This window comes from Euprymna scolopes, chromosome 9, assembly GCF_053919585.1.
Source record: "Euprymna scolopes isolate OS-2025 chromosome 9, ASM5391958v1, whole genome shotgun sequence".
Taxonomy (NCBI): Eukaryota; Metazoa; Mollusca; class Cephalopoda; order Sepiida; family Sepiolidae; genus Euprymna; species Euprymna scolopes.
This window is the reverse complement of record NC_136490.1, coordinates 165598010-165614084: the sequence shown is the minus strand read 5'-3', so window position 1 is coordinate 165614084 and position 16075 is coordinate 165598010. Positions and strand designations below refer to the sequence as shown.

Here is a 16075-nt window from a genome sequence, read left to right as displayed (position 1 = left end):
TTACGATTTGTAGATTGACAGTAATTAATAATATCCCTTATCCTTCTCTGTTTACGGATCTAACCATCAACTGTCGTCCAATAGCAGTAAAATTAAGGAGGCACAGCTTACCAGATGCTAAATTCATCAAATCCGAAATATCGTGGATGCTGAAGGAAGGGATTATCAAACCCTCTCAGTCTCTGTCGCGAGCTCAAAAACTTGTAGTATCCCCTGATAACCACAAGAAAAAAATCATAGTAGATTATTCCCAGACAATAAACAGATTTTCTCTTCTGTACGCTTATCCCTACCTCGGATAGAGGACATGATAAATGAGATTGCTGGTTATAAAGTATTTAGCACTCTGGATCTAACCAGTGCCTATCACCAGGTTGCAATCAGATCAGAAAAAAGAAATATACTGCTTTCATAGCTGCGGGGAGCCTCTATCAATTTTGTTGGATCCCTTTGGAGTGACCAATGGAGTAGCTAGCTTCCAGCGAGTTATGGATGACATAATCAAGCGTGAAGACCTCAAAGGAGTCTATGCCTACATTGACAATGTTACTGTCTGTGGCCAAAACCAGGCAGAACATGATAAACATCTGAAGCAGTTCATGAATAGCATGGATAAGTACAGTTTGACACTGAATAAAAACAAATGCCATTATTCGCTTAGGTCTGTGAATCTGCTTGGATATACAATAAGCAGTGGTTCAGTAAGACCCGATCCCGACAGACTCAAGGGATTGGTGGACCTGCCTCTACCTCTAGACCATACTTCTCTTCAACGAGCTATGGGGATGTTTTCCCACCAGTCTAGGTGGATTTCAAACTTTTCAGAAAAATTACATCCTCTAACTAGGATCACCTGGTTTCCCCTCAATGAGGAACAAACGAATGCCTTTAAGCATCTGAAGAAAAAAATTGCAAAAGCATCCCTGGTAGCTATAGACTCAACACTTTGAGGTTGAAACTGATGCTTCAGAACATGCCATCGCCATTTCACTCACCCAAAATGGTCGTCCTGTGGCTTACTTTTCTAGGACTTTAACATCTGCTGAACAGAAACACTCTTCAGTTGAAAAAGAGGCCTACACTATCATAGAAGCCATTCGAAAATGGCAACACCTACTACTTGGAAAGAATTTTAAACTTGTCACTGATCAAAAATCTGTTTCTTTTATGTTCAACTCCAAAAGCAAGAGCAAAATAAAAAATGAGAAGATCACAAGATGGAAGCTAGAACTCGCATGCTTTAGCTACGACATAACCTATCGTCCAGGAAAACAAAATGCAGTTGTGGATGCTCTATCTCGAATTTGCTCAGCCACCATTTCTATTGGGAAACTATATGCTCTGCACAGGGATTTGTGTCATCCTGGATTAACCCGAATGGTACACTTTATTAGTAGCAAGATTATGCCATACTCCATAGATGATGTAAGAGCAGTAACCAGATCATGCCAGATCTGTTCTGAGATAAAGCCTAGATTTGTTAAAACTCTGCCTCAAACGCTCATTAAGGCAAGTCAACCCTTTGAAAGGTAAAGTACAGACTTTAAGGGACCTTTGCCAATAAATTCTCGAAATCGATTTTTGCTAACTGTAGTAGACGAATATACCTGTTTCCCTTTTGCTTTGCCGTGTGCGGATGTCTCGGTAGCAACTGTCAAGAAACCCCTAACCAATTTATTTTCTATCTTCGGAAATCCTTCATACATTGATCGAGGCACTGCTTTCATGTCTGACAAACTAAAGGAATTCCTGCTCTTTCAGTGCATTGCTACCAGTCGAACAACTGCTTTTAATCCACAAGGCAATGGTCAAGTGGAGAGATACACCGAAATCATCTGGAAAACAGTGAGCTTTGCTTTACGATCAAACAATCTTCCCATAACTAGTTGGGAAAAGGTGCTAGATGTAGCACTACACCGCATTCGCTCGCTGCTCTCTACTGCCTCAAACTGTACTCCTCATGAATGTCTATTTAATTTCCAAAGGAAATCTACTTCTGGCAATTCTACACCAACTTGGTTAGTCAAATCAAAATTTGCGCTCCTGAGGTGCTATGTACGAGGAAGTAAATATGAACCCTTAGTTGAGACAGTGGAAATTCTGGACGTCAATCAGAACTATGCTCATGTACGACTTAATAATGGACAAGAAACGTCTCTATGCCATATTGCACCACTTAGTGACGAAAATAACTATTCACAGCCTAAACTTCACATGCTATGGAAGACCCTATCAAGTCTAGCCTTCATCATTCTCCCCCGCCAAGCGTCACCAAAGACTCTGCTATTAATACTCTAGCTAACATCGAAAACTATGCCTCTGAAACCGGCATTCCTACATCTCCTCCCCCTTACATTTGGATGATTCGCTAAGAACTTCCCTTGAAGATGCTGATGTATTAAATCTCAGAGGCTCATCTTGAGTTCATCACAAACCTCCATATTTAGCTGAAAATTATCAGCTTTGAATTTCTCCCTTTCTTTTCTCTATTTTCTGTTTGAGTAGAAGCTGTCAGAAAATACGTATTGGAAGAACCTTGTGATACTGGACCTTCTTAGGCGGCGGAGAATGACCTAAAAATAAAAGAACTCTGCTTTTCTTTCCTGCCCCGAATTATCTCCCCTGTTTTTCTCTCCCTCTGTGAGACAGCAGTAGCAGCGATCGGCCATCTTTCTTTCCTCATATTTTTTTTTGCCAGCGCTCTTTTTTAGTTGAATAAAGCTTAATACAAGCTATATAAATATAAACTTTGTCTCAATCTCATTTCGTCATACATCTTCATAACAGTCTGAGAAGTTACAACGGATAACAATAATGGAAAAGGCTGAAATATTAAGGAAAACTCTTGAATGCCGAGACTAAAACACATGATCCACAGACCCAGCCATTGAAGGAAATGAATAAAGAATGGTGAAAGCCTGAAACAGTGAAGCCAGCAGCCTGTGAGTTTGAATTTTAAAATTTTGAATTTTGTTTCACGAATTTGTTTCAGCTTGCAGTTTCTCTTTGTTATGATATATGTCCAGGGACTCAGAACAGATGACAATGATAATGAGGGAGATACTTACATGGAGGTTTCATACTAACTGGGAGATATATGATACAACAGTTCTTATACACATATAGAAACCCAGTAATTATTGGTCTTACAAAATACCATTGGCTGAAATATTTTATAAAGACAATCCCAGCTAAATGAAAAATTGCTCAATATAACAGATAGAGCAAATAAATCATAAATTCGTAATAATGGTTAAGTTTCAAATCCAGAGTTTTTATCATATGCAACACAAAAATATAATGCACAATGCATCTCACCTAAGTGACAGGTAAGAGTATCCCTGGGACAGAACCGCAGGTTAGAAACAACTCTGGGCTTGGTGTTGCCACAAACACCACAACATGAAAAATGTTCAATAAAAATAATACAAACTGTGGGATACAGAAGAAAGATTGGGTGTCATGATCGGCATGGGAGATCCAGTCGCCACCCCGTGAATCTTGGATGATGGATGTTGGTCCCCTTTCTAATTTCAGAAATGCAAATAACACAGACACTGAACATGTAAGCATAACCTCTAATTTCAGGAACCAAAATGATACAAACCAAACATAGCACAGCCAAGATAACCATCAAAAAAGGAAAACCCAGAGGAAGAAATGGACAATGAAGGAGAGATTTTTTTTTTATATGGGGGTCACCACTTATCAAGGCCCGAAGGCCACTCAGGGATAACGGTTATTGCATGTACAGCAATGAATGAGATAGTATTGTAGTAATTATTAGTATTGGAGATTTGATAGAGTGTCTTACTTAAGGGGGCGGTTTGTCAGGAGTTTGTTTATGTTGGACTTGAAGACATCTAAGTTGTAGTCAGGTGGGAAACAGGCAAGCGGCAGAGAGTTCCACTGGCGTGCAGTTCTATGAAAGAAGCTTTGTTCATGGAATCTACGTTCGGATTTAGGCACAGATAAGAGTGGAAATAACGATAAAACAAGGACATGCTCGCAACGTCTCTTGTGTGGGAGAGAGGTTGCAGGGAAGAGAAAAGGGCATTCCCCACTAAGCCAACTAAGCCACAAAGTCTATTTTGTACTCTGTCAAGGCAGGATAGGCTGTTTTTAGCAGCTCCTGCCCAGATGTGGCAGCAGTACTCCATCCTTGGACGTACTTGGCTTTTATACAAATAAAGAATTGCATCAGTAGTGTGATATCTTCTGGAGCGGTAGAAGGATCCCACCATTTTTCCAGCGTCCTTGGCAACAGACCTGATGTACGTGTTCCATTTCAGATCAGAAGTAAAGGTCAAACCCAGAAGCTTGTCAAAACATGGAGCCTCCCCAAGACGAAAGGAGAGCCATCCATTTCAATTGAATAGACTCGTAATGGAATGCTATTATAGAAGCCACCCTAATTATAAATATGGTGGTTATCAGACACAAATGAAAGAGCTATGAAACTACCATACGACAGAACAAAGAATTGCGGACCAAGCAAGACTGATACTCAAGAGAGGCTGGCTCTCTAAACTCTTGAAATACAATGAAAAATAAATTATGAAATTGAGCAGGTAGCATCACCCACTGGAACCACATGTGTAGAAACCTAACAAGTGGAATCCCCACAAGTAGAAAAATCACAGGCAGAGGACCTGCAAAGACTGAACTCTACAGACGTGGAAATCAGGAACAATGAAACAGAGCTAATAGAAGATGAAGCAGATGAAATAGAAAAAATAATACAGCTCATGAATGAAGAAAAAAACAAAGCTTCCATCGTTAAGGAACCAAAAGCAGAAGAAATTAAAAATAAAAACAGAGAAGGTTAAGAAGCTCCTCCTACACATCACAACAGATAAAATCACAGACCTAAAAAACTTTATTTATGCAGGCGCCAAGATTGTAAATATGAATGCCAAATCAGAAAAACAGCCAGGCAAAGATGGACCAACACAATCTGAATGGGAAATGAGGCTAGAAACCAAAATCAACAAAGACAAAGAAGAAGCCAAAACGATAAACAGAAAGAAAGTGACTTGGAAAATTGGAAATGTGACTAGCAGAGAGAGGCTAAACAAGAAACACGAAGAATTAAACCAAAAAATAGAAGCAAAAGAAGAGATATTGATATGATATAGATATAAATCTGAAAAGTGTAAGCAAAGCAAGATACAATGAAAGCCAATTCTACAAAATGTGAACAGAGGAAAAACAAAAACAGAATGACCAAACTCGACAGACAAAAAACTCTACTGGAGTAAGATATGGGAAGAACGGGGAGATATCAATAGAAATGCTGAATGGCTGAAAGCATTGCGCACAGAAATCACTTTTTCCATTACTTCCAACGTAATAGATGTACTGAAACTAAAACTGCTTTAAGGACTACCAGCAACCACTGTAAAAGAGTAATAAAGAATGCGAGAAAGTCGTATGTTCAGTCCATCAAGTCCAAAGTGGTTGAGCAGCAGCTTCGTTCCCACCAGTTTTGGCAAATAACAAACAGGATCCTTAACAGAAGCGTGTTCTCTATCCCAGCTATCATCAATGAACCTGAGGTAATCTTGTCAGCATCAGACAAAGCCAAACACTTTGTCAACAACTTTGCAGCTAATTCCACTCTATGCGACCAAGGCCACCAACCGGTATTTCTTCCTGTATCAGAAAACATGCTATGCAACATACACATATCTGTGCATGTTGTTGGCAAGCTAACCCAAACCTTGATTCCAGTAAAGCAACTGCCCCCGACAGCATTCCAATTATAGTCTTCAAAAAGCTTCAACAATACTTACAAAGCTGTTTAAGCATCATCTGAAGAAAAATTGCTTCCCAACACCCTGGAAAACATCATCAGTATGCCCTATATTAAAGAATTAAGGTGATAGGTCATCTCTCTCTCAGTACAGACCAATAAGTCTCCAGCGCATCATGGGTAAGTTGCTGGAATCCATATTAATTAAAGAAGTAGTCAACCACCTCAGCAAAAATAGCCTTCTTAGTGACATGCAATATGCTTTCCGTTCTGCTAGATCAACAGCAGATGTGCTTACAGTTATATCTCATAGGATTAGTGAATCTCTCGACAATGGCTTCCTTTGCTTTTGACATATTAAAGGCCTTTCATAAGGTATGGCATAAAGGCATACTTCACAAGATTTCCAGCTACAGTATAACTGGAAATGTTTTCTTAATTATTAAATCATTTCTCCCTGATAGGCTCATAAGAGTAGTGGTTGATGGGCAGAAATCAGAAGCTCATAGTATTAATGCTGGAGTCCCTCAAGGGTCCATCTTGGGTCAACTCTCTTGCTGATCTATATTAATGATCTTCCAAATCACATCCCTAGGTCATTCATAGACATTTATGCTGATGACAGTACCATCTATGGCAGCACATCAAAGGTCGTAAATGACCAAGTTCTCTCTGATTCTCTCTCCTCTGATCTTGAGCATGTGGTACAATGGTGAAAAAAGTGGCTGGTCACTTTTAATGCATCTAAAACCAAGCTTCTATCTTCACATCATCAACGTTCTGATCGCCATCTGGCATCAATTGAAATCAATGGCTCTTGTCTTGGAGGGCTCCATGTTTTGAAAAGCTTCTTGGCTTGATTTTTACTCCTGATCTAAAATGGAATATGTAGATCAAATCCGTTACAAAGATCGCTAAAAAAGTGATGGGATTCTTCTATAGATCCAGTAGATATCTACCTGCTGATGCAATTCTCTACCTATATAAGAGCCAGGTATGTCCAAGGATGGAGTATTGCTGTGACCTGAGCAGGAGGCACTAGGAAGACCTTATCCTGCCTTGACAGAATTCAGAATAGACTTCATAGCCTAGTAGGGGATGCCCTTTTCTCTTTCCTGCAACCTCTTTCACACAGAAGAGACTTGTGAGCCTGTCTCTGTTTTATCGTTATTTTCATGGCAAGTGCTCTTCTGAGCTTCAATCTATGTCCCCCCCACTTGCCAAAAATTCATGAGAAACACTCATTTATATGTAAACACTATCAATAATTTTTGCCACTCTTTATCTGTGCCTGAACCTAAACGTAGATTCCATGAACAAAGCTTCTTTCTTAAAACTGCACACCTGTGGAACTCTTTTCCATTTTCCTGCTTTCCAACTGACTAGAATGTGTCCACCTTCAAGTCCAATGTAAACAAGTTCTTGATGAGCTGTTCCCATTAAGTAATCCAATTTTACTAAATTTCCACTACTAACGATTACTACGATAGTGTCCTTTTGATCAATGTACACTTTTTAACCCTTATCTTCGAGTGGCCTCTGGGCCTTGATAAGTGGTGATTCTTTTATAAAAAAAAAAGCCATGAAAGAAGAGTTACAACAAATTGAAGAAGGAACAGCAAAAAACCCTAAATAAACCATAGGAAAAATGGCAAACTTGAGAGCATTAGGGCACAATGGGATATATGCATACTGGTTAAAAAAATTCACAATATTACATGAAAAGCTAGCTCAGAAACTGAGAAGATGTATACAGGAAACAAACTTACCAGATTGGATGACAAAAGGTAGAGCCACACTGATACAGAAGAATAGAGAGAAAGGAACCAGCAACTTGTATGTCTATCATGTGCTTATCCACTATGTGGAAAATAATAACAGCACAACTGAGGGAACAAATCTTTGAATAATCATGAACTTCTTCCCGAGGAAAGGAAAGAACACCAAAAAGGAAAAAAGAGGAACACATGATCTGCTATATATATAGATCAAAGGATCCTGAAGGAGGTAAAAAGAAGGAGAAAGAATTTAGTCACGGCATAGATTGACTACAAAAAAAAAACGTACAACAGGATCCCTCAAGCATGGATAATAGAATGCTTAAAAATGCATAAAATACCAAGCAGGATCATCAACATAATTGAAAATGCGATGAGAACATGGAAACTGGAACTGACATATGATGACAACACATAACAGAAATTAGCATACAAAGAGGCATTTTCCAAGGAGATTCACTATCAGCATTACTTTTCGTCATAGCTATGATGCCCTTCAACAATATACTGAGAAAGAGCCAAGCTGGATACAAGTTCTCTAATACAGAGAAAAAAATGAACCACCTAATGCATATGGACGATCTGAAACTTTTTACAAGGACCGAAAAGAAACTAGGGACACTAATAAACATTAACAGGATTTTCAGCCAGGATAGCCACATGGAGTTTGATATGGAAAAGTGTGCACTACTGGTTATAAGAAAGGGAAAATTGGAGACGACAGGAGCCATGGAACTACCTAACTAAACGTAGATGACAGCACTATAAATATTGGGATGTCTGGAAGCAGACACCATCAAAGCACCAGAAATGAAAAAGAGAATTGGAAAGGAATACCCAAGGAGAACAAGAAAACTCCTGGAAACAAAATCATATAGCAGAAACCTAATAAAAGTATAAATACATGGGCTGTATCACTAGGAAGATACTCTGGACCGTTCATAGGGTGGATTAAAGAAGAACTGAGACAACTAGATCAGAAGACTAGGAAAATCATGACCATGCACAATGCACTAAACTCAAAGGACGATGTTGACTGACTCTATATGAAAAGGAAAGATTACAGGAGAGGACTGGTTTGCATAGAGACTGTGTGAATGACACAAAAAAAACTACAAAATATAAAATACTGAAAGGATAATTCTGGAAGCGAGAGACACTGAAAAAAAATCAACAAAACAAAAACAAAGAGACAAAGGATAAGAAAAATGGGAAGAAAAACAACTACATGGAAGATTCATAAGAATGACAAAAGATGAGAATAACGAAAAAAAACTTGGACATGAATACAAAAAGGACACATTAACTGAGAAATTGAATCCCTAGTAACCGCAGCACACCTCAGTAAGAACCAACCACATGAAAGTAAAGATCGACAAAACACAAGAAAACAGCATATGCAGACTCTGTGGATAAAGAGATGAAACGATAAACCATATCAAAGTGAATGCAGCAAATTGGCCCAAAAGGAATACAAAAACAGGCACGACTAAGTGAGGAGGGCAATAGACTGGGAATTATGCAAACAACTGCATCTCAAACACATGGACAAATGGTATTAGTATAAGCTGGCAACAGTACTTGAAAACGAGAATAACAAAATCCTATCGGTCATGGACATACAAACAGATAAACTCATCAGAGCAAGAAGACTGGATGCTGTAATAATTAAAAAAAAAGAAAAGTCCTGTAAAATCATAGAAATTGCTATTCCAGCTGACCATAAGGTTAATATCAAAGAAAAGGAGAAACGGAGCAAATACACATAGCTAGCCAGAGAAAGGGATATGGAAAACGAAGATAATACCTATAAAAGTAGGAGCTCTAGGAACAATTGCAAAAAATTAGAAAATAGAATGGGAGAAATTGAAATCAGAGGAATGGCTGAAAAGATACAACAGATTAGCAATAATGAAAACAGCTTAAATATTTAGGATACCCCTTTGAACGTGGAGACTAATATACATGAGTCACATGCGCGGACCAGACAAACTGCTGCAGAAGCAAAACATGAAGAAATTTTATATGGAACCAAGAACACTGAAGTATATCTTATAAGTTCTCTATCCCCTTACCCATCTCCTCCCATTGCCCCATCATCACCCCTTCCCTAAAAGAGTGATGCCAAATAGTCAAGAAGAGGCAAGGAGAATGGAAAGACCAAGGAGAGAGTGCTGACCAGACCTCTGCTGGGCAAGTACGAAGAGAACTGGGACCTTGGGGAAGCTTATTGCCACTTAAATTCCAGTGGAGACCAATGGCTACTGCCAGCAGAAATCAGTGGTAAGCGGCTACTGCGATAATGCAAATGCATTTGCAAATGTTATTGATAGATGTGGAGAGTACTGGAAATCTGGAGAGATTTGTTGTCACTCAGCTTCCACAGAACACCACAGATTGTTTTCCAGGAGAGATCTTTGATGACCTGTGTGAAAGCTCCTTGAGAGACAATAATAAAATTATAGCTTAAGCTTCGACTGGCATCATAGTATCTTTTCATCAAATTGTTAGAAATTGAAACTGTAATTGTTTATTTTCATTTTAGTAGAAATAAAAATTCAAATATGAACCGTGCTATCATATGTTTTATTAAATTGTTAGGTGAAAGTACAGACTAGTTTTAAGAATACCTGTCCATTTCCTGCTTAAGTATCTTTAAAGTAACAGAACCGGTTATATTTTAAGTAATAATAATGTTAGTAGTAGTAGTCCTCGTCATCGTCATAGTCGTCGTAGTATGTTATGTAGGATCTGTTTATGAACGCATGCCAATAAGCGATATAGACTCCTGTTTTAATCTTGTATGTAATTTAGCAAAGTTAATAAAGAAAAAAGTAAGTTTTTGCTGGTCAGGTTTTCCATACTAATAAAACTGGTGCACTGTGTAAATACGTTGCATGAATAATTGTGTATCTCCATTTCAATGAGAAAGCTAAATGATTCATTTTAATTATGGTTTTATATTTGGAAAACATTAAAGTATAAGTAGGAAAGTTACAAGACAATCTGTAATATAAATTTTTCGGTTGGTTAAAAATATTCAATATTGTCACTGTGATATTTTTCCAGTGTTTAAAAAAATACAAACTGTTATTCTGAAGAGCGACTGGTTCTAATCTTAATGTGTATGTCAAACTGTTGATTGCCGTTATTCCATCATTCTGTTAAACTTAGCTTGAAAAGAAAGCGTATGTTAATTCAAGATTTTATTCTAACATAATATGTTTAAAATAACTGTATTTAAGAATGCAAATAAATTTTTCAGTGGCATGTTTTGCTATGAATAAGAATACCCAGTAATTTCAGGTTACATGGGAAGAATTAATTTAACATATATGATACAACCTATAAGCTGGCAACAGTACTTGAAAACGAGAATTACAAAATCCTATCGGTCATGCACATACACACAGATAAACTCATCATTATGTATTTGAGAGAGTGAGTCAAAGAGGATAAATTGTAACATTTATTAAAAGGCAACAAAGTGCGTATTTTTGTGTGCAAAAATATGCTGCAGTATTTGCCGAAAATGGTGAGTGTGAAAGGGAATTATCTTGTTGTTTTCTTATAGTGTCAAAAATATAACGGAGCAACATCGACTTCTTTTTTCAAGTTTATGAAGATCCTCTCTGCACAGTGGTCAAGTCTCACATCCATATAGAGAATCGTTTTGACCATGGCCTCATAGATCCGCAGCTTCGTGGTATGTCTTATCTCCTGGTGAGACTAAAGTCGTTTTTGAAGATGGACGAAGGCTGCTCTGGCCAAGTTGATACGGATAATGATTTCGTCTTTCGCTTGACCAGTGGCTGTAAAATTGGCGCCAAGTTATTTGAAGATTTCGACATCGTCTACAGTTTCACCATTGAGGGTTACAGCCACTCGGTCAGGTTGGGGTAATGTTACCAGAAGGGATTTTCGTCTTAGAAGTGTTTATTCTTATTCCAACCATGTTGGCCACATGACTGACCTTGTTGAGTGTGTGCTGGACCTCTGCATAAGATTCGCCAAGGATCGCAACGTTGTCAGCAAAGTCGAGATCAATGATGAAACTGTCATGGCCTACTCTGACACCAGTGAAGTTAGCCAAGCTCTTCTCTAAGATCCAGTTGGTGATGTAGTTGAACAGGATGAGAGAGAGCGCACACATCCTTGGTGGGCGTCTATTTGGACGTCAAAGTAATCAAATTCTTCCCCATAGTACCTCAGTTTAGTTCTAGTGTGCATGTAGTATGCTTTCATGAAGTTGAGAAGCTTAGCCAGGAAACCATCGTGGTGCATTATGTCCCAGAGGCTTCTTCAGTCCACCGAGTTGAAGGCTCTGGTAAAATCAATGAAGCAGATGATGGTAGATTGTTGATAGGTCAAGTTCTGTTCTAAATTCGGCCAAGGTAGAAAATCTGGACATCTTCTCTCTCTACATAATCCTGCTTCGACTAGTCAGGTTTGGCAGTCTCGGATATTCTGGATATGGTGCGGAAGAACAATTGAGAAGATTTTAGAGGCGAGGTCAATCAAACAAATGCTCTATAATTTCAACAATTTCGATGGTTGCACATTTTGTTGAAGGGGAGGAGTTCACTCACTATCTAGTTTTAACCAGGGTGTGTGCGGAGACTCCATTAACACTGGTTTTAAATGACTGCGAGGAGTCTCCTGCTTAATACTCAATGGATTGAAGTGCTTGGAGATCAGCAAATCAATTTGATAACTGGAGCTAAAGCTCTGCTTTGGCTTGCTGGCATCTGAGTCGCGAGATATCGTATTTCACAGTGCAGTTAGATGGTGGGTTAATTTTCATGTGAAGGTGCAGCTTTGATCGAACAATGACATGCTCAGAACCATGTTTATTGCTTGTTTAAACTCCCCGGAATGCGCAACAGTCCAAAACACTTGAAGCCCAGCGGGATTTGAAAAGAATGTGATCAATTTTGTTTCTAATGACACCATCATTTGAGTACCAAGTCACCAGATACTGCGAGGGGAAGGGGGAGTGCTGGAATTGGGTGCTAAACACAGTGAATCAGTGACTACTGCTTGAACAGAGATGGCTGATTGACTTTGCTGCTGTAAACCGACTCACTGTGTCTAGCATCTACTGTGCGCTTTGAATTCAATTGCTTTTTTTGATAGGGTACCTATAAACACTATAAGTGTTTTTTTAAATATTTTTCCAACGTTTAAATTGCTCCATTTCCTTTTATCAACAATTTTTCTAGGTCAATTCTTTTTTCATGCCAAGGAAAAAACAATGTTCTAATTGTTTTCCAAGGAACATACATCAGTCTCTGATGAGATTCTTTGCGAACTTCCATTACTCAATGAAACAGATGTAAGACGTACTTTCATAAAATTATCAATAAAAACATTATGAACGCAAACAAAATACATCTTCTTGTTTGGAATGAAAACTAACAATGTATACACACACACACACACACACACACACATATATATATATATATAAATAAAATCACATTAGTAAGTTTTCAACGAAAGAACTAACTTATTCGGATAGAAGAAGCTCTGCCTGATTAAGAGGAGCAATTTATAAGAAAAGATAAGAAGATAATGATTAAAGTTACATAAGAACTTTATGACATTATCATGTCTATACGGTTAAAAACGGTAAAAGAAGGGGAAATCGATGGAATGGGGAAGTTGTTTGGGCCATGGCATTTCAAATCTAAATGTTTCTCATCAGAAGAGGAGAGGAAATAATTTTTTTTCCTTACCTTAAGCATCTTTAACCTTATTGACATGATAATGTAATAAACAAGATGTTCAATAAAAAGTTCAATGAGTACATATTTGTAATTTGTGTTTACACTTACCTCCAGGCAAATATCACCATCTTCCTCTGCTGACTCATCTATGAATGCTAAGTTCTCTCGCAAGAACGCTTCCAGATTTTCCAGAAGTTTTGGCTGTGGAATCAGATTTGGTTTGCCGATACTCTCAGTTGTAATTAACTGCAAACTTTTAGTTCTGGTAAGTTTGGTCCGTATCTGGCCGCAATTCCGAGTGCTTGCATGGCTTGGCCACAAGTCAATATCAGCTGGTTTTATCTCATTATAGGGCTAGATATGTAGAAAGAAACTGAGATGACATTTCAGAAACAAATACTAATCTATATATTTATAAAAGTGAGAATGTGTGTGTGTGTGTGTGTGTGTGTGTGTGTGAGTGTGAAGACACTTCTCAACCTATGTACTCAACAAATTTTTGATCTACAGACTTGAAATTTGGTATATATGCATGTAAAAAACTTTTCAATCGGTTTTCCTCCAGAAACCGAGCTGCTATGGGGTCAAAATTGAAAAATTTGGTACTTGGGAGTCGTCAGATTTTTATCTGTTTGTTAGCTATCGTACAAATGCACATGAGTGAATCGTTCACATTTCATATTCCTTATGTTGAGCGACTGCCACAACATCACCCGCCCCCGAATGTAAAGAGAATTTTTGTAAAATATTAAACTGCAGAAGCACCCGTTAACAACTATACAAGTTCTATAATGAAAAAAAGAACGAAAAACAAAAGTATGTTTTTGTAAACTTACTGACAACATAATTAGCGTCCTAAATTTGGAGATGAAAAAAATGAACGAATCTCTTAGTAAAAAAAAAACAGCACTGGTTTTCGGGGGTGCTGAAAACGAATATCACAGTTAAATTTGTTTATGATGTGAAGAAATTACTAGGTGGCCAGAAGTGGGTGCTCATTATACATTAAATTTATATAAGAAAGTGATCCGCCATGCACAGAAACCAAAAACCCCAGCAAATATCGCCCAATATGCCGCCTAACCACGACTTACTAGCTATTCACTGGATTAATAGTTGACAGCATTTATGAACATCTTTCATCCGGAGATTATCTTGAGGAGGAACAAACAGAATGCAGGAAAAACCAAAGATCAATTGCTCATCAATAAGACAAAGTTACGGCAATTAACCAACTTGCCATGCCAGTACTAACATATAGTTTTGGCATTATTGACTGGCCTCAGAAAGACATAAATTGGCTTGACACAAAGACACGGAAAATGTTAACCTTGTACCAAGTTATTTATCGAAATCAGTGCATGCCTCGTTTGTACCTACCCAGGCGAGAAGGAGGTATGGGACTCTCGGAAGTCAATCGTCAACACAGAACCACAATCGTCAGCATAGGTCAGTACATAATAAGTTCCTGTAACCCAAAGCTGATTAAAATTAAAGACCATTATGAGAACTGAGCAAATAGTACAACATCTATAACACAACTTGCCACTCATTTTGCAAAGGATTACCTTACAAATATTGCTGAGAACCCAAACAAGCCTGCCACTGACATAGCCCAGAAAAGTCGGAAAAAATACACTAGCCAGTTCCATAGTGTTAAAACAGAAGAATGGGCCAACCATAAACGGGCAAAATACCTACCAACTGAACTATCCCAAGAATATATCGATAGGGATGGTTCCCTGGACTGGCTCAAAAGAGGATCCCTCCATTACGACCAAAAGAGGTTGATATTGGCTGCACAAGACCAGGGCCTCATAACGAACGCCTTCAAAAAGATGAGTGGTCTAAGCAACAATAATAAATGCAGGTTCTGTAGCACTGAGGTTGAGAGTGTTGGCCACCTGATTTCCAGTTGCAAAATTCTACTTGGAGATGGTTATTATCGCAATAACGGAGTTTGCAAATACCTTCACTGGAAGATATGTAAGAAACTAAACATTCAGTGTAGTAAAAAATCCTGGGAACATATACCCGAACGAACAGTTGGGAATGACAACTATACCATTCACTATGACTGCATAATCCCCTGGTACATATCTAGAATACGCAGCTATTAAACCAGATATAGTGATTTGGGACAGAGCAAACAAAAAAGCGACCATAATAGAGATCAGTGTACCCAATGATACAGGGCTTAACAGAGATGAGAGGGAAAAGATAACAAAGTATCAAGGACTTATGTATGATATGACACGAAATTGGAAATTAAAAGACGTTTCAATTATACCGGTCATTATAGGAGCAACTGGGATTATGAAAGAACTTTAAAAAGTACATAGCAAGCATACCCAGTGAACCAAGTGCAAGTGAAATACAAACGATTGCACTGAAAAGGATGGCTAGAATCCTGAAAAGATCTCTTGGTTGGACTCACTAAAATAGGGATAAATTTTTGACATCTGATTGGATGTCCCACCCCCTAGAAGAAAAAGGTGAAGAAAAATGAAAAAAAAAAACATTACAGTGTGTTTTCTCTTTCTTTTTGTCTTTTTTTTTTTTGACGACGTAACTTCTTATTGTTGTTCCGTTATTTGGAAAAATAGTCCTTCCATTTTTTTCATTAACTTTAACACTTTAAATAACATTTATACAAATACAAATTCATTAACTTAACAAAAATAATTTTTTCTTTGACTAACTAAAAAGAAAACACTCCTTATTACAACAATAAAACCACGTTGCTTATACAATACTTATGCATTTACGAACACTTATTTAAAATTCTCTCTTTTCTCATTTAATCTTCTCAA

At 38.0% G+C, this 16075-nt stretch overlaps 1 protein-coding gene across 2 annotated transcripts in view; it reads right to left on the bottom strand.

Annotated features, from left to right (window-relative positions):
* The window catches only part of LOC145284966 (translin-associated factor X-interacting protein 1-like), a 378099-nt gene that overhangs the window by 234104 nt on the left and 127920 nt on the right, over positions 1–16075 (bottom strand). For both annotated transcript variants that reach the window (XM_080134070.1, XM_080134071.1), the window contains exon 3: positions 13371–13616. In XM_080134070.1, coding sequence (XP_079990196.1) covers positions 13371–13616 — 246 coding nt within the window. The remainder of the gene's footprint in view (positions 1–13370; positions 13617–16075) is intronic.